The 18,327-nt window shown below is 46.1% G+C and overlaps 2 protein-coding genes across 3 annotated transcripts in view; both read left to right on the plus strand.

The window, feature by feature from the left end:
- LOC132571316 (gastrula zinc finger protein XlCGF57.1-like) overlaps positions 1-18,327 on the plus strand; it is a 397,476-nt gene that overhangs the window by 261,228 nt on the left and 117,921 nt on the right. The window lies entirely within an intron of this gene.
- On the plus strand, positions 11,853-14,973 carry LOC132571280 (gastrula zinc finger protein XlCGF57.1-like). Of its 2 annotated transcripts, none has more exons than XM_060238045.1 (2): positions 11,853-11,953; positions 12,786-14,973. In XM_060238045.1, exon 2 carries the CDS (start codon positions 12,833-12,835, stop codon positions 14,609-14,611), a length of 1,779 nt encoding a protein of 592 aa, XP_060094028.1. In that variant the 5' UTR covers positions 11,853-11,953; positions 12,786-12,832; the 3' UTR covers positions 14,612-14,973. The 2 variants fall into 2 exon arrangements, with proteins under 2 accessions (XP_060094028.1, XP_060094029.1); XM_060238046.1 differs by having other exon boundaries at positions 11,863-11,953; positions 12,789-14,973.

The following is an 18,327-nucleotide window of genomic DNA, read 5'->3' on the forward strand; positions in this document are numbered from 1 at the left end:
GTGGAGGAGTGGGGAATCAAACCCGATTCTCCCAGATAAGAGTCCACACACTTAACCACTACACCAAACTTGTTATACTTACCTTGCTTCTTCAAGGGGGAAGAAGGCCCAAGGGGTACTGTTTACTGGGATTGGTTTCCCTAAACAGGAGACATCCCTGGAGCCTTCCGGTGCCTTGATACTATTTGTTTCACAGAGGTCTGGGAGGAGCAGAGCAGACCATCTCACAGAGGTCTGGGAGGAGCAGAGCAGAGCAGCTCTGATAGCTGAGACAGCTGGAGAAATTGCTGAGAATTTCTGAGTTTTGAAGGACTACATTCTAAGGTTTGTGGGGCTGCCTAAAATTCTAAGGTGTGATAGCTGGGGAACTGCTCTTTGTTTGGTTGACTGCTCTTTGTTTGGTTGACTGCCTTAAGGGTGAAAGAGATTGAGAGTGATTGCTGCTGATTGAGAGTGATTGCTGAGGAGTGCCCTGCTCCACCTCTTTGCATTTTAAGCTGCGCCTTGCCAAAGGCGCGAGCCTTTGGCGCGAGCCGAAGGGCGAGAGCTAAAGGGCTCTTGGCCTGTGGCTCTTCGCCTAGGGGCTCTCTAAGGAGCAGGAACCCAGATCCCTGGCTTCCTTGTTCTCCAAATAAGGTAAGTTCCCAATAAGGTAAGTTTAGGTAAGTTGACCCGCCAGAAGGGGAGCCACTTAAACAGCATTTAAAGAGGACTGTATATTTTAATATATATATATATACAATGAAGATAGAATGCCAGCAGGGGGTTGGGGGCTTTCCAGTGTTTTGCACTGAGTGTCACATGTATGACTATCTGCCCAAAGGACAGAAGTCTTGGGTGTGTGCTCGATGCAAGGAGCTCCTGGTCCTCAGGGAACGAGTTCGTACCCTTGAGGCCGAGGTGACTGCCCTGGAGAAGCAGAGACGGTCAGTTAGGCACTTGGGGAAGACTCTCGGGGGCGTATTAGATGAGCCCCGCTCTGAACGTAGCAGCCCCGTTGCTGCCAGAGAGCGTGAGGGTCGAGAGGGAACAGGGCACCGTGCTGAGGATAAGGGGAATGCGCCCTCAGAAGGGACCTCTTCTTCGGTTGGTGAGCGGGAATCCTTTCGCGCCAAGGAACCATCCCTGAGCAGGGGGAGAGGGGGGGTATTGGTAGTTGGTGATTCGATCATTAGGCAAGTAGACAGCCGGGTGGCGAAACCGCGTACTGACCGTATGGTGACTTGCCTGCCTGGTGCGAAGGTAGCGGACATTACGCGTGTAGTAGATAGACTGATAGACAGTGCTGGGGAGGAGCCTGTGGTCGTGGTGCATGTTGGCACCAACGATGTGGGGAAATGCAGTCGTGAGGTCCTGGAGGAAAAATTTAGGCTGCTAGGCGGGAGACTTAAGGCCAGGACCTCCAAGGTAGCCTTCTCGGAAGTGCTACCTGTTCCACGTGCAGGGCAGGAGAGACAGGCACAAATTAGAAGTCTCAATGTGTGGATGAGACGATGGTGTAAGGAGGAAGGGTTTAAGTTTGTTAGGCACTGGGATGCTTTCTGGAACAAGCGGGAGCTGTACAAAAGAGACGGTCTCCACTTGTCCCCGGATGGAACCAGGCTGCTGGCGCTTAAAATCAAAAAGGTGGCAGAGCAGTTTTTAAACTAAATCTTGGGGGAAAGCCGACAGGAGATGAAATGTCTCTGGTTCGGGAGGACTCGTCTCAAAGAGATGAAGGGTTAGCTGCTATTTTTCTACCGGGTAACGGACCGGAGTTGTCCACTGTGAAGGTGACAAACAATATGGACTGTCTGCCAGTGTCTCGAGGCGGCAGGAGGAAGGTGGCGGGCCTAGCTCGCCTGGGAAATTATAGATGTTTGTATGCAAATGCTAGAAGTGTTCAAAGTAAAATTGGTGAATTGGAATGTTTAGTGCTGGGAGAAAACATAGACATTGTGGGAATTTCAGAAACTTGGTGGAATGAGGAGAATCAGTGGGACACGGTGATTCCTGGATATAAGCTATATCGGAAGGATAGGGAGGGAAGGGTTGGAGGTGGGGTGGCTCTGTATGTCAGAGAGGATATATGGTCCAGTAAGGCTGAGATCAGAGAAGACTTTTAGAAATGCTTTGGGTTGAAATAGAGGGCCCAAAAGGAAATTTAACTATGGGAGTTTGTTATCGCCCACCAAATCAAAAGAGAGAGGACGATTATAATATGATGGAAGGCTTAAAGATAGCGGCTAAACGTAAAAACTGTGTTGTAATAGGTGATTTTAACTACCCGCAGATTGATTGGGTCAATATGTGTTCTGGTCGAGAGAAAGAGATTGAGTTTCTTGATGCTCTCAATGACTGTGCTATGGAGCAGATGGTCTCAGAACCTACAAGGGGTGGGGCGATCCTGGATTTGGTCCTAAGTAATGCCCAAGACTTGGTGAGAGATGTAAAAGTGATTGCGCCGCTTGGGAGCAGTGACCATAATGTTATTGATTTCACCGTTTGTATAAATAGGGAGTTGTCCAAAAAGACCACCACAACCACGTTTAACTTTAAAAGGGGTAAATACACTGAGATGAGGAGGCATGTGAGGAAGAAACTGAAAGGAAAGGTACATACGGTCAAAACCCTTGAGAAAGCTTGGACGCTATTTAAAACTATAATCCTAGAAGCTCAGATAAAATACATACCACAAGTTAGGAAAGGCACAAACAGGCATAAGAAAAGGCCTGCGTGGTTAACAAATAAAGTAATGGAAGCTGTAAAAGGTAAGAAGGACTCCTTTAAGCGGTGGAAAACCAGTCCAAGTGAGATTAGTAAAAGGGAACACAGGCTGTGGCAAATCAAATGCAAGACTGTGATCAGGCAGGCAAAAAGGGACTATGAGGAGCATATTGCAAAAAACATAAAGACCAACAATAAAACTTTCTTCAAATATATTAGAAGTAGGAAACCAGCCAGGGAGGCAGTGGGGCCCTTGGATGACCATGGGGTAAAAGGATTACTGAAGGAGGATAGGGAAATGGCTGAAAAGCTAAATGAATTTTTTGCCTCCGTCTTCACTGTAGAAGACGAGAACTTTTTGCCCGCCCCAGAACCACTAATTTTGGAAGGGGTGTTGAAAGACCTGAGTCAGATTGAGGTGACAAATGAGGAGGTCCTACAACTGATAGACAAATTAAAAACTAATAAGTCACCGGGTCCGGATGGCATACATCCGAGAGTTCTGAAGGAACTCAAAGTTGAACTTGTGGATCTTCTAACAAAAATCTGTAATCTTTCATTGAAATCTGCCTCCGTTCCTGAGGACTGGAAGGTAGCAAATGTCACCCCCATCTTTAAAAAAGGTTCCAGAGGAGATCCGGGAAACTACAGGCCAGTCAGTCTGACTTCAATACCGGGAAAGTTGGTAGAAACCATTATCAAGGACAGAATGAGTAGGCACATTGATGAACACGGGTTATTGAGGAAGACTCAGCATGGGTTCTGCAAGGGAAGATCTTGCCTCACTAACCTGTTGCATTTCTTTGAGGGGGTGAACAAACATGTGGACAAAGGAGACCCGATAGATGTTGTTTACCTTGACTTCCAGAAAGCTTTTGATAAAGTTCCTCATCAAAGGCTCCTTAGAAAGCTTGAGAATCATGGAGTAAAAGGACAGGTCCTCTTGTGGATCAAAAACTGGCTGAGTAATAGGAAGCAGAGAGTGAGTATAAATGGGCAGTCTTCGCAGTGGAGGACGGTAAGCAGTGGGGTGCCGCAGGGCTCGGTACTCGGTCCCATGCTTTTTAACTTGTTCATAAATGATTTAGAGTTCGGAGTGAGCAGTGAAGTGGCCAAGTTTGCGGATGACACTAAATTGTTCAGGGTGGTGAGAACCAGAGAGGATTGTGAGGAACTCCAAAGGGATCTGTTGAGGCTGGGTGAGTGGGCGTCAACGTGGCAGATGCGGTTCAATGTGGCCAAGTGCAAAGTAATGCACATTGGGGCTAAGAATCCCAGCTACAAATACAAGTTGATGGGGTGTGAACTGGCAGAGACTGATCAAGAGAGAGATCTTGGGGTCATGATAGATAACTCACTGAAAGTGTCAAGACAGTGTGCGTTTGCAATAAAAAAGGCCAATGCCATGCTGGGAATTATTAGGAAGGGAATTGAAAACAAATCAGCCAGTATCATAATGCCCCTGTATAAATCGATGGTGCGGTCTCATTTGGAGTACTGTGTGCAGTTCTGGTCGCCGCACCTCAAAAAGGATATTATAGCGTTAGAGAAGGTGCAGAGAAGGGCAACTAAAATGATTAAAGGGCTGGAGCACTTTCCCTATGAAGAAAGGTTGAAACGCTTGGGACTCTTTAGCTTGGAGAAACGTCGACTGCGGGGTGACATGATAGAGGTTTACAAGATAATGCATGGAATGGAGAAAGTAGAGAAAGAAGTACTTTTCTCCCTTTCTCACAATACAAGAACTCGTGGGCATTCGATGAAATTGCTGAGCAGACAGGTTAAGACGGATAAAAGGAAGTACTTCTTCACCCAAAGGGTGATTAACATGTGGAATTCACTGCCACAGGAGGTGGTGGCGGCCACAAGTATAGCCACCTTCAAGAGGGGTTTAGATAAAAATATGGAGCACAGGTCCATCAGTGGCTATTAGCCACAGTGTATGGAGCACAGGTCCACCAGTGGCTATTAGCCACAGTGTATGTGTGTATATAACATTTTTTGCCACTGTGTGACACAGAGTGTTGGACTTGATGGGCCGTTGGCCTGATCCAACATGGCTTCTCTTATGTTCTTATGTTCTTATGTTTTAATGGCAAATATAATGGCCTGAGCAAGGGTGGAAGCCAAAGGGATTTCCACAGAGTAGCAGGTCCACTACCCCACAATACATGCGCAGAGGGAGCTTTTCTGCGCCTCAACATTTCTTGAGCCAAATTTCCACCTGGCTGCCTTTCTCTCACAATGTTCATTCTTCCAAAAGATACATTCCTGCCCCTTCCCCTCAGCTGAGTGTTTGGACAGAGCTCTTGCCTAACGTTTCAGGTCTATTGAAGAGGTATGCATAGTAGTTACAAAGCAGTACTTTTGGGGCTCCAGTTTACTTTGAGAATTAGCCCCTTGGACAGACTGAACCAATATAATGGAAGGCTAAGGTTGTAACATCCTTCAAGAGCCAAACAGGCAGTTCACTTTCCCAAAGAACCAAGGAGGCATATCTAAAATAGCTTGGTATATGAACTAGCAAAATAATATTAAATTTGGTCTACAAACCACAAGAACCCTTTGGTCTACAAACCCTTTCGTTCTGATCCACTAGGGCAATTCTCATTTGGTTTCTTTGTGACATGTTTCTGTCTCTTTCTCCTCCAGAAAGAACCCTCTCTTCATAGCCGGGTGACTAAAGGCATCTTTACACAGTTAGAAGTGACCCAAGAAAAGGGGAAGGAGATGGAAGAACAGGACCCAGAAGGACCTGGAACTGGCAAGACAGCAAGCAAAGGGATTCATCTCTCCCAAGCTGGGAGTGATGTTGAACTTTGGGAAAGCCCAGGGCCGGAGATCTGTTATAAGGTTATGGCAATCTCAAATGTACATTGCCAACATTTCTGGCACTTCTGCTACCATGAGGCCAATGGGCCCCGAGAGGTTTGCAGCCAGCTCCATCAACTTTGCAACCACTGGCTGAAACCAGAGAAGCACTCCAAGAAACAGATCCTGGACCTGGTGATCCTGGAGCAGTTCCTAGCCATCCTGCCCCAGGAAATGCAGTGCTGGGTCAGAGAATGTGAGCCGGAGACCAGTTGCCAGGCAGTAGCCCTGGCCGAAGGTTTCCTCCTGAGTCAGGCAGAGGAGAAGAGGCAGATGGAGCAGGTGAGGGGATTTCCTCCAGTTACATCCAATTCTGACCTTATCATAATGTTTCCCTGTGAGATATTTATCAAAGTGTTGATAATCCAAATGGGAGACTTAACAACCTCCTTCACTAGTCTCTTCTACTAGAGAATTAATAATTGCACCAAGTAACTCACCAGGTCTGCTGGTGGAAGGGTGCAGAGTCTCAGTGGGGCAGGATCCGGTTCTTGGTCTCGTTTCCATTCCATCTCATCCACTCTCTCTTGCTGCTGTTTCAGATGTGGGCACCATCCCTGAAGACAGAAGATATATTCTCTGAGATGGAAGGTGCTTCCTTGGAGCAAGTGCAGAGGGCTACCCAAGATGCCCTCTCCTGTGGTAAGCACTTGTGCCTGGATGCGATTGGGGCACCCAGTGAATTTGGTGGGTAGAGAGTTCAGGTCAGGAAAAGAATTCAGTGCTTCTTCACATAACACACAGCACTCAGTGTCCAGTAACCATGATTCCGCTCAAAAGAGGTTAGAAATTCATGGAGGACAATTCCTCTCATTAATTAAAATATTCATAAGAGGAGCTCAAGATGGTTCAAAAGAGAAAAGGTAGACAAACTTTGAGAGAGCTATTCAGCCTTGTGAATCTAGGGAGCCTCTGCCAGTTTGGTGTAGTGGTTAAGTCTGTGGACTCTTATCTGGGAGAACCGGGTTTGATTCCCCACTCCTCCACTTGCACCTGCTAGCATGGCCTTGGGTCAGCCACAGCTCTGGCAGAGGTTGTCCTTGAAAGGGCAGCTGCTATGAGAGCCCTCTTAGCCCCACCCACCTCACAGGGTGTCTGTTGTGGGGAAGGAAGGTAAAGGAGATTGTGAGCCGCTCTGAGACTCTTTGGAGTGGAGGGCAGGATATAAATCCAATATCATCTTCTTCTGGGCAAGGGTCATTTCCTAGAAAAAGAGGTGCCAGAGCTCAATAGCACAACCCATTTGCATAACTCATTTGCATAGGCCTCTGACATCTCTGGAAGGTGTACTCAATTATATCAGCTCAGCATCTACCTTAAAATGCTTCTTGAATTGTAATTATCATAAAACCTGACTCCCATCATACTTTTTAAATTTCTTTTTCTTATGTGGCCACACTGGCATGATGGTTTCCATCTGTCTGTTTTATATGTTTCCCCCTTTTTTGTGGGGGTGTGTGTGGAAATATTAGAAAGTTTGTCAAATTTTAGAGTTCAGCAAAATTCTCACAGGGGGTTTGAACAATGGAGCCAGAAGCAAGTATATTGGGGTAGGGGCGGGGTAAGAAAGAAAGAGCACAATACAATTTAGAGGTTCTGGAGCTCTGCTCCTGTGAGCTCCTGCCCAAAATGAGGCCTGCTTCTTCGGCAACAGAAGTCTGAAAAGCAGTTCCTAGGGGCTACTAATCATGGGGTGAAATGGTTTCTGTTCCTGTGCTTATAGGGGCATCTAGTGGGCTCCTGTGGGAAACAGGATGATAGAATAGGGGTGGCAGGCGATGGCCTGGGACCCTCCAGGAGCATTGGGGAGGAGCTCAGGTCAGATATGATGCCACGTTGATGTTGCATCTGGCTAAAAACCCAGTTGTGATGTTAGCAGGTCAGTGGTCCTCTGAAAACTCTTTGATATTAACCTAGAGCAGGGATGTCAAATATGCAGCCTGGGGGCCAAATCAGGCCCCTGGAGGGATTCTGTCAGGCCCCCCGAGCAACTGGCTGTCTTCTGCGTCCTTCTCCCTCTCTCTTGCTTCTTTCTGCGTAACAGCTTGCTTTGCCAGGCTTGCTCAAGTGCACAGGAGCTACAGAGCAAAACCTCAGTCTTCTCCATTGGTTGAGGCTCCTCTCTCTCCTGGTTCGCTGGGGAGGGAGGGAAAGAGCCAGAGCTTCCTTTGCCCAGTTCCCTGGATCCCATGAGAGAAATACAAATAAAGCACCTTTACTTTAAGGGGGGGGGTTTTCAGTCATGTTTAGTCAGAGTTTATATCTCTGCTACCTAATCCTAAATAGATACATATGTGGCCTGGGCCAATATGGCCTGGCCCAACAAGGTCTCGTTTAGGTCAGATACAGCCCTTATAACAAATGAGTTCGACACCCCTGAGCAGGGGTGTCAAACATGCAGCTTGGGGGCCAAATCAGGCCCCCAGAGGGCTCCTGTCAGGCCCCCAAGCAACTGGCTGTCATCTGCTTCCTTCTCCCTATATCTTGCTTCCTTCTGCATCACACCTTGCTTTGCCAGGCTTGATCAGTTGCACAGGAGCTACAGAGCAAAGCCTCTTTTCTCATTTGGCTCAGGCTTCTTCCTTGGGGAGAAAGGGAGTGAGGGATAGCTTGCTTTGCCAGGCTCTCTCAATCTCACGGCAGGCCTACTTTTATATGTTTTATATGTTTTGGTTGTTTCCCCATTTTTTGTGGGGGGGAATATTAGAAAGTTTGTCAAATCTTAAGAGTTCAGCAAAATTCTTACAGAGTGTTTGAACAATGGAGCCCAGAAGCAAGAATTGGGGTAGGGGTGGGTTAAGTCGCTGAGACTCTTCCCCCTCCTGCTCCTCTGGGGAAGGAAGGAAGGAAGGAAGGAAGGAAGGAAGGAAGGAAGGAAGGAAGGAAGGAAGGAAGGAGCCAGAGCTTCCTTTGCCCAGTTCCCTGGATCGCACGGGAGTGATACAAAGAAAGCACCATTAAGACCAACATGTTAATGTTTTAAGCATATTTTATTTTAAAAATCTTTAATTGTGTTTGTCTATGTCCTTTATAAAGTTTATACCTGTGCTACCTGGCATTACATTTTATGACACACATAGCCTGGCTCGACAAGGTCTCATTTATGTCCGATCCGGCCCACATAACAAATGAATTTGACACCCCTGGTCTTGAGTGTACACAGGGCAAAGTTTCAAACTCCTGGGAATGGGGTGTATGAAGCAGGAAACAAGCAAGCAAATGGAACAGGAGGTCAAGACAAACACCCTTCCTTCCTCCTTTGTTTCACTAACAGGCAGTGGAGAGATGCTGTTGAGTGGCAGTGGAGAGAAGCTGTTGAACCATCATCTTTTTGGAGGTGGGGAAACAGCTGCTTTACCTCAGGTCCAGGTAGGGGAGATGAGCAGGGGACAGGGGTAGGGGAGTGGGGGGTAGGGGACTTACTGAAGTTTCGCAGGGCCTGTAAGACGGAGCTCTTCCGCCAGGCTTTTAATTTACTGGGCATCCTCTAAAACCTTCCCCCTGCACTTTACTATCCATGTGCTTGAGTTGGGCCAAGGGTCTGAGTTACAACCTTAAGTGGTGTCAATGACCTGAAGCTGTTCTAAGTGGTGCTAACTAGCTGAAGTCGTACCAACTACTGAACTATGGCCTTTGGCTGTACTATTGTGGGAGCTATGATCCTCTGGTTTATGTATTATGTTTATGAGATATTTTAAATTTGTTGTGTTTAATTGGATATGTTTTATTTATTGTGATTGCAATGTTTTAATGTTGCAAGCCACCCTGAGCCTGCCTTGCGGGATAGGGCGAGATATAAATTGCAAATTAAAATTAAATTAAAACCTTTGTCCCTCCTCCTTTCTCAGTGGGGCTTTTGACTGTGCAGTTTCTACAAGTTGACCGGGCAAGAGAGGCTTTTACCCATCCCAAGCCGTACATCCTGTACCCTCCCAGACTACTCCCTTGCAGTGTGCAGTCTCTGCCTTGTGTGATATCTGATGAGGCAATCTGCTTTTTCTTTCAGAGTCCCTTTTCCTTTGAGGAGGTGGCCATGTATTTCACTGAGGCAGAGTGGGCCCTGCTGGATCCAGGACAAAGAGCTCTGTACAGGGAAGTCATGCTGGAGAACTATGGGAACGTAATCTCTCTGGGTAAGGATCTTTTATAGGTGCCAAACGTGCAAATTGCTGTCATTTGGATGAACAACAGCAAAAATGGGCTCCTGTATTAAGACAATACACAGCTAAATAAAACACAGGAAAATGCACTCCTCATACAATTCAGCATCTTATATCACAGTGAACTTTATAAGTAGTATAAAACAGTAAATGTGAAGTTACATGCAATTGCTCTATTAATGCAAAACATTCAAATCCAATGTCTCCAGCAGTAGCAAAGTACTGGTAAGTTATTCCATCCACATCTCATTAAACAAATCCACTCTGCAAAACAAAAGTCCTTCAAACAGAGTGTTCAAGGAATTATTTAACAAGACAAAAAAACTCTGGAAGACAATGAAACTCTTCAGAAGATGCTGAAGTCTCTTGCTCCTGGGGTCCCTTGCCCGATGATCGTTTCAACCAGAAGTAAGGTCTTTCTCAAGGGCTGGGATCAGTAATTTATACAGAAAGTGTAGAGCCTTCCACAGTTGCACAAGTGGTCACTCTGACCTACAGTTTAAGAATCTGACAAGGCCAAGCATTTCCCTGTGTTTTATATAGCTGTACTGTTATTGGATGAGCTATGAATCAAAATATTGAATAGTAATATAGAATTTTGACACCTATCTTGCTACTTGCCCAGGGGGGCAACTGAGGCCAGAGTTGTGTGCATCACCCAAGCCAGAGAAGGTGTTCTGGTGTGAGGAAAAGGTAGGCATGGGAGCCCCCCAGAAGGACCCTGAAAGGGGCCAGATTCTCATTACTCTGCTTCCAGCCTTTACCAGATTACCAACATCTGGTTTGCCTGTGATCTGGAAAGGATCCTGTCAAAAACCCTGGAACCTCCTGGGTCACTAGTCTTTGTACCTGAACAGCATCCAGTTCATTGGGTTCATGAGGAGATTGCACACAGCAGCTCAGCAACAGAAAAACAAGAAAAGCCAACTAATCTACCAGATAAATCAAAGACCTGGTATTAGATGGCACCTGTTGTTGCAGCCTAAGTATTCCAGCTGTAGCCTAAGTTACTCTACACAATGCAGCAGGAATATATTAAAGCGCCATAACATGGCATGACCATAAAGTTAGCATGGCTTTCCTCTGGTCTCTACCCATATTATGTGTTCTGCCTCTCGAGGTTCAGGTAGTCCTAATAACCCTGTCAAGCTCCTCGCCGCTCTCGCTTCATCAGCAGAAAAGACTTCCAGGGCAGGTAACCAGGCGGGAACTTTCAGGGAAGAATCAGAATTCCCTGAGGAGGTGGTTCTCCATCACCTTTTCCCTCCTCCAGGGTCTCTCAGGAAACTTTTGCGAGCCCTGCTGTTTTCCTCTCCCTGGAATTCGAGTGCTTTGGGTCGTCATCCTCAGTTTCCTCTCAAGAAATTCCTCACGCTCTCCCTCTCATCCCCCTTTTATTCCCCCTCTTCCTGGGTCTTTTCTGCTGAGCCAATGGCTTGTCGGGGCTCTTAATTTCACATGAGGGACACCTGGCTTACCCCTCTCCTGGCCCCCCCTTCCACCTGTCCCTCTCGGGAGATTCCGGGTTCAACTGGTTGGGTCTGGAACCTGCCAGCTCCTCCATAAATTTCCCCCCCTTTTCTAACCCTCTGCTGATCTTGTTCAATGATAAGGACCTCCTGTTTGTTGCCTCTGCGCCAATCAGCCCTATTAGTGCCTATCTCCCCTTGACATGCCACGGGCTGTTCTTGGCTTGTAGGGCTTTCCGCAGTGGTGCATGCTTCCTGCCCTCCCTCCTTCACTGAGGGGGGAAACTGCCTGAAGTCCGGATCCATCCCAGACAGACCCAATCATGGGTATTTCTTGCTGGAATTTCCAGAGGATATCAGAAGGCTACTAATCCCCCCTCCTTCCTGGTTACACAACTGGATATAGGTTCTCTTGGTTAACCAATGACCGCATTCTGAAGTCCAGCTGTGGGGGTGGGGGGGGATATTAGATGCAGGAAGACTCGAGTCACAAACACTTGCAACTCTGAGAGGCCACTTAATAATTGCATTAACCCTTATGGGGAACTATGGTGCTTTGCCTCACAAATCCATCCTCCTTATTCTCTGTCTCTTTCTCTCCCTGTATTTGTCTGTGTGAGAAAGAAGCCAGAAGTGTAACAGAGACTTCAGTGGAAACAGACAATGACCTCACGTCCAAAGAAAGGCTGGATTGTTTCTCAAGAGGATTCCAAGAGCATATCTCCTTCCCAGTTGAGCTGGCTGGGAGTGAGTATCCTTCATGGTTATGTCAAGGGAACAAGCAAGAAATAGCAATGGGGCAGGGGTGGCCAAACTGTGGCTTGGGAGCCCCGTGTGGCTCTTTCATACATGTTGTGTGGCTCTTGAAGTCCCCACCACCCCATCGGCTGGCTTGGAGAAGGCATTTGTTTCTTTAAATCATTTCTTCGTGCCAAGCCAGTCAGAGGCTTGGAGACTGCATTTAAAGTTAAAGTTGCTTTCTTTCCACCTCTCTCTCCCTCACCCATCTATTTTCCTTCCTTCCTTCCTTCCTTCCTTCCTTCCTTCCTTCCTTCCTTCCTTCCTTCCTTCCTTCCTTCCTTCCTTCCTTCCTTCCTTTCTTCCTTCCTTTCTTTCTTCCTTTCTTCCTTTCTTCCTTTCTTCCTTTCTTCCTTTCTTCCTTTCTTCCTTTCCTGTGGCTCTCAAACATCTGATGTTCACATCTTGTGGCTCTCAAACATTTGATGTTTTCTCTATGTGGCTCTTACATTAAGGAAGTCTGGGGGATTTCTGATTCACTTCTGAGCAATATTTAGTTTTGTACAATCATATAGCCCGCTGAGTAAAAAGGAAGGGAGGCCTTCTGAGGGCCTGAAATCTGGAAGCTCAGAAACTCCTGCTGGGCAAGAGCTCAGCTGTGGCTCTTGAGGGGATGAAGTATTTTTAGATACTAGATATTCTGGGGAAAAGTGGGAGTGGTGATTAAGATCAGCCAAACTGGAGGAGGCTAAAGGCCATCAGTTCTCTCCTACTGCAGTCAGATGCCTTTGGACCTTACCAGCCCTCCCAGGTGCTAACCAAATCTCTCTATTTATTCCAGCAGAGGATGATCAGAGGAATGAGGAGGGTGAGGAACTTCATCAGGAAATGCCAGACAGAGTTAAAAATGAAGATTTGAAAGAAAACAGCAGAAGTCAAGGCAGACCTCAAAGAAAAAAAGGCGGCTGTGTGGTAGAGAATAGAAATGGAATAAAGCATAGTGTGCATTTTTCAAAGCACAGAATAATGAAGGCTAGTAAATCCATTCAGTGTGGAAAGCACTTCAGAAACAGATCACAGCTCCTTCTGTACCAAAGAATACACAAAGGCATGAAACCTTTTGTATGCTCACAGTGTGGAAAGAGATTCAGTGAGAGGAGGAATCTTCGGCAGCATCAGAGACTTCACACATGGGAAAAACCCTTTCAATGCTCAGTGTGTGGGAAAAGATTCAGCCAGAGTGGGACTCTTCAACAGCACAAAAGAACCCACTCAGGGGAGAAACCTTTTGAATGCTTAGAGTGCGGAAAGAAATTCAGTAGGAGTGGCAATCTCCAACGGCATCGGAGAATCCACACAGGAGAAAAACCCTTTGAATGCTCAGTGTGTGGAAAGAGATTCAGTCAGAGTGGCACTCTTCAACAGCACGAAAGGACCCACACAGGGGAGAAGCCTTTTGAATGCTCAGGGTGTGGAAAGAGATTCAGGTTGAGTGACACACTTCAAAAACATCTAACAACCCACACAGGGGAGAAACCTTTTGAATGCTCAGAGTGTGGAAGGAGATTCAGGCTGAGTGGCAGTCTACAACGGCATCTGACAACCCACACTGGGGAAAAACCTTTTGAATGTACAGAGTGTGGAAAGAGATTCAGCCAGAGTGGCACTCTACAACAGCATCTAAGAACCCACACAGGGGAGAAACCTTTTGAATGTTCCATGTGTGGAAACAGATTCAGTCAGCGTAGCACTCTTCAACTGCACCAGAGAACCCACACAGGGGAGAAACCTTTTGAATGCTCAGAGTGTGGAAGGAAATTCAATCAGAGTGGCAGTCTGCTGCAGCATCAAAGAACCCACACTGGGGAGAAACCCTTTGAGTGTTCAGAGTGTGGAAAGAGATTTAGTCAGCGTGGCATACATCAACTTCACCAAAGAACCCACAGAGGAGAAAAACCTTTTGAATGCTCAGAGTGTGGAAAGACATTTAGGTTGAGTGGCCATCTTCAGCGGCATCAAAGAACTCACACAGGGGAGAAACCTTTTGAATGTTTAGAGTGTGGAAAGAGATTCAGTCAGAGTGGCAATCTTCAACAGCATCAGAGAACTCACACAATGGAGAAACCTTTTGAATGCTCAGAGTGTGGCAAGAAATTCAGTTGGAGTGGTGCTCTTCAGCAGCACCTAAGAACCCACACAGGGGAGAAACCTTTTCAATGCCCAGAGTGTGGAAAGAGATTCCGGTTGAGTGGCATTCTTCAACGGCATCTGACAACGCACACAGGGGAGAAGCCTTTTGAATGCTCAGTGTGTGGAAAGAGATTCAGTCGGAGTAGCAATCTTCAGCAGCACCAAACAACCCACACAGGGGAGAAACCTTTTCAGTGCTCAGTGTGTGGAAGGAGATTTAGTCGGAGTGGCACTCTTCAACTGCACCAAAGGACCCACACAGGGGAGAAACCTTCTGAATGCTCAGAGTGTGGAAAGAAATTCAGTAGGAGTGGCAATCTTCAGCGGCATCAGAGAACCCACACAGGGGAGAGACCCTTTGAATGTTCAGTGTGTGGAAAGAGATTTAGTCAGAGTGGCACTCTTCAACAGCACCAAAGAACCCACACAGGGGAGAAACCTTTTGAGTGCTCACTGAGAAAAGAGATTCAAGTTTGAGTTGCCATCTTCAACAGGTCCTAAGATTCCACATGGAAGAAACATTTTGAGTGTTCATAGTGTACATAGAGGCTGAATAACAGTAGCAGTCTTCAACAGCATTAGAAAACCCACCCAGAAGAAGAACCTTTTGAATGCTCCAAGTGTGGAGTTTCACTCAGCGTAGAAGTGTTCTACAGCATCTAAGATCCCACACAAGCAGAAACCATGTGACTATTTATTCCACAAAAAGAGTGTTTCTCTTATTTTTCACTGAAAAGACTGCTAGAGATCATATAGTATTGACACTATATAAGCTGTCATTGAAAGGTTGAATCTACACAGAAATGTTACTCTAACCACAATGTTAAAAATGCTCAGACCATAGAAATAGCTTTAGCCATGTTGGAAACCCTCAAACAGATCTTACAGGGAAGAAGAGATGAGGAGGCATGTGAGGAGGAAACTGAAAGGAAAGGTAAATACGGTCAAAACCCTTGGGGAAGCTTGGACACTATTTAAAACTATAATCCAAGAAGCTCAGATAAAATACATACCACAAGTTGGGAAAGGCACAAACAGGTATAAGAAAAGGCCTGCATGGTTAACAAACAAAGTAATGGAAGCTGTAAAAGGTAAGAAAGACTCCTTTAAACGGTGGAAAACCAGTCCAAGTGAGATTAATGAAAGGGAACACAGGCTGTGGCAGATCAAATGCAAGACTGTGATCAGGCAGGCAAAGAGGGACTATGAGGAGCATATTGCAAAAAACATAAAGACCAACAATAAAAATTTCTTCAAATATATTAGAAGTAGGAAACCAGCCAGGGAGGCAGTGGGGCCCTTGGATGACCATGGGGTAAAGGGATTACTGAAGGAGGATAGGGAAATGGCTGAGAAGCTGAATGCATTTTTTGCCTCCGTCTTCACTGTGGAAGATGAGAACTTTTTGCCCACCCCTGAACCACTAATGTTGGAAGGGGTGTTGAAAGACCTGAGTCAGATTGAGGTGACAAAAGAGGAGGTCCTACAACTAATAGACAAATTAAAAACTAATAAGTCACTGGGTCCAGATGGCATACATCCGAGAGTTCTGAAAGAACTCAAAGTTGAACGTGTGGATCTTCTAACAAAAATCTGTAATCTTTCATTGAAATCTGCCTCCGTTCCTGAGGACTGGAAGGTAGCAAATGTCACCCCCATCTTTAAAAAGGGTTCCAGAGGAGATCCAGGAAATTACAGGCCAGTCAGTCTGACTTCAGTACCGGGGAAGTTGGTAGAAACCATTATCAAGGACAGAATGAGTAGGCACATTGATGAACACGAGTTATTGAGGAAGACTCAGCATGGGTTCTGTAGGGGAAGATCATGCCTCACTAACCTGCTACATTTCTTTGAGGGGGTGAACAAACATGTGGACAAAGGAGACCCGATAGATGTTGTTTACCTTGGCTTCCAGAAAGCTTTTGATAAAGTTCCTCATCAAAGGCTCCTTAGAAAGCTTGAGAGTCATGGAGTAAAAGGACAGGTCCTCTTGTGGATCAAAAACTGGCTGAGTAATAGGAAGCAGAGAGTGAGTATAAATGGGCAGTCTTCGCAGTGGAGGACGGTAAGCAGTGGGGTGCCACAGGGCTCGGTACTGGGTCCCCTGCTCTTTAACTTGTTCATAAATGATTTAGAGTTGAAAGTGAGCAGTGAAGTGGCCAAGTTTGCGGATGACACAAAATTGTTCAGGGTGGTGAGAACCAGAGAGGATTGTGAGGAACTCCAAATGGATCTGTTGAGGCTGGGTGAGTGGGCATCAACGTGGCAGATGCGGTTCAATGTGGCCAAGTGCAAAGTAATGCACATTGGGGCCAAGAATCCCAGCTACAAATACAAGTTGATGGGGTGTGAACTGGCAGAGACTGACCATGAGAAAGATCTTGGGGTTGTGGTAGATAATTCACTGAAAATGTCAAGACAGTGTGGGTTTGCAATAAAAAAGGCCAATGCCACGCTGGGAATTATTAGGAAGGGAACTGAAAACAAATCAGCCAGTATCATAATACCCCTGTATAAATCGATGGTGCAGTCTCATTTGGAGTACTGTGTGCAGTTCTGGTCGCCGCACCTCAAAAAGGATATTATAGCATTGGAGAAAGTCCAGAAAAGGGCAACTAGAATGATTAAAGGGCTGGAACACTTTCCCTATGAAGAAAGGTTGAAACGCTTAGGGCTCTTTAGCTTGGAGAAACATCGACTGCGGGGTGACATGATAGAGGTTTACAAGATAATGCATGGGATGGAGAAAGTAGAGAAAGAAATACTTTTCTCCCTTTCTCACAATACAAGAACTCGTGGGCATTCCATGAAATTGCTGAGCAGAAAGGTTAAAACGGATAAAAGGAAGTACTTCTTCACCCAAAGGGTGATTAACATGTGGAATTCACTGCCACAGGAGGTGGTGGCGGCCACAAGCATAGCCACCTTCAAGAGGAGGTTAGATAAAAATATGGAGCAGATTGGCCTGATCTAACATGGCTTCTCTTATGTTCTTATGTTCTTAAAGCAAGGATGGGTTTTACCCTTTGAAGGAGACTTATCAGCTGTTGTCTCCTTTAGCCTGATGGAGTTCACACAAGGGAGTTAACTTCATAAAAGCTCACTGTGTGGAAGGGCTTGAGGCGCAGATCTGATTTTCATGTTCTTCAAAGAATCTGTAGGAGGGTGAAACATTCCTATAACTGGTTCTGCTAAGGATCTTCTTCAGATATCCAGGTGTTGGAGGTTCAGAAAGGCTCAGAAAGTAGTTACACAAAGGAGGGCCTTTTTAGTGGTTGCCCTCCTCTGTGAAACTTGCTGCTTCAGGTTACCTGCCAGTCTAATTCTCTCTGATATCTACAAAACTGGCAAAAACATTTCCTTTCCCAAATCCTATGAGGAATTAGGCTAGTTGAGGGTAACAGATATCTACAGACTCTCTGCAACTGGCATAAACACAGTGTGACCAGCCAGCATCCTTAGTTCAGAAACATTTTTAGATGACAGGAAGTTTTAAAGGGGCATTACACAACCCTAATCCCCCTCAGTCCGGTCCACTGTGAGCTTTTTGAATGTCACCACCTTGAAACTCAGAAAGTTCTGGCAATAGGATTTATTTCAGTTGAAAGGAGAAAAGCCTTTCTCCAACCCAACCAGTCAGTTCTAAGGGATCAGACTTCTCTCCCCCCCCCTACAAAATAATTCAGTATTGTGTAAATGGACTGGTATCCACGGAGGCGGCAGACTTTGTGTTTTTTTCTCTGTGCTTTGTGGGGGTATTTTAATGAGTTGGGCTTCATTAAATGCAGCAGAGATTACTGTGGCACGTCTTTTTCAATTGTGTTTAAAGTATGAAACTCACACCTGGGGCCATGACTCATCCCCATGAATCCCCAGTTTCCCCCCATTTATGATGTGAGTCAGTTAAATTCAAGGGTTACAGCTTGATGGATCTGGGTTCAAATCCACAGTAGGTTTGTAAAGATTGGATGCCCTTTAGCAAGTCATGTTTTCAGGCTTACAGATCTTGCAAGATAGCTGTAAGGATTTAAAAAGGGGAGGGGCTTTTTAGAAGAGATGTGTTTTGATAGGTGTGGAAATCTCAGGTCTTCTGTATTTCTCCCAAGGGATCCAGGGAACTGGGCAAAGGAAGCTCTGGCTCTTTCCTTCCTTCCCCCAGGGGACCAGGAGGGGGAGGAGCCTCAGCCCACAGA

Source organism: Heteronotia binoei, chromosome 5, assembly GCF_032191835.1.
Source record: "Heteronotia binoei isolate CCM8104 ecotype False Entrance Well chromosome 5, APGP_CSIRO_Hbin_v1, whole genome shotgun sequence".
Lineage (NCBI taxonomy): Eukaryota > Metazoa > Chordata > Lepidosauria > Squamata > Gekkonidae > Heteronotia > Heteronotia binoei.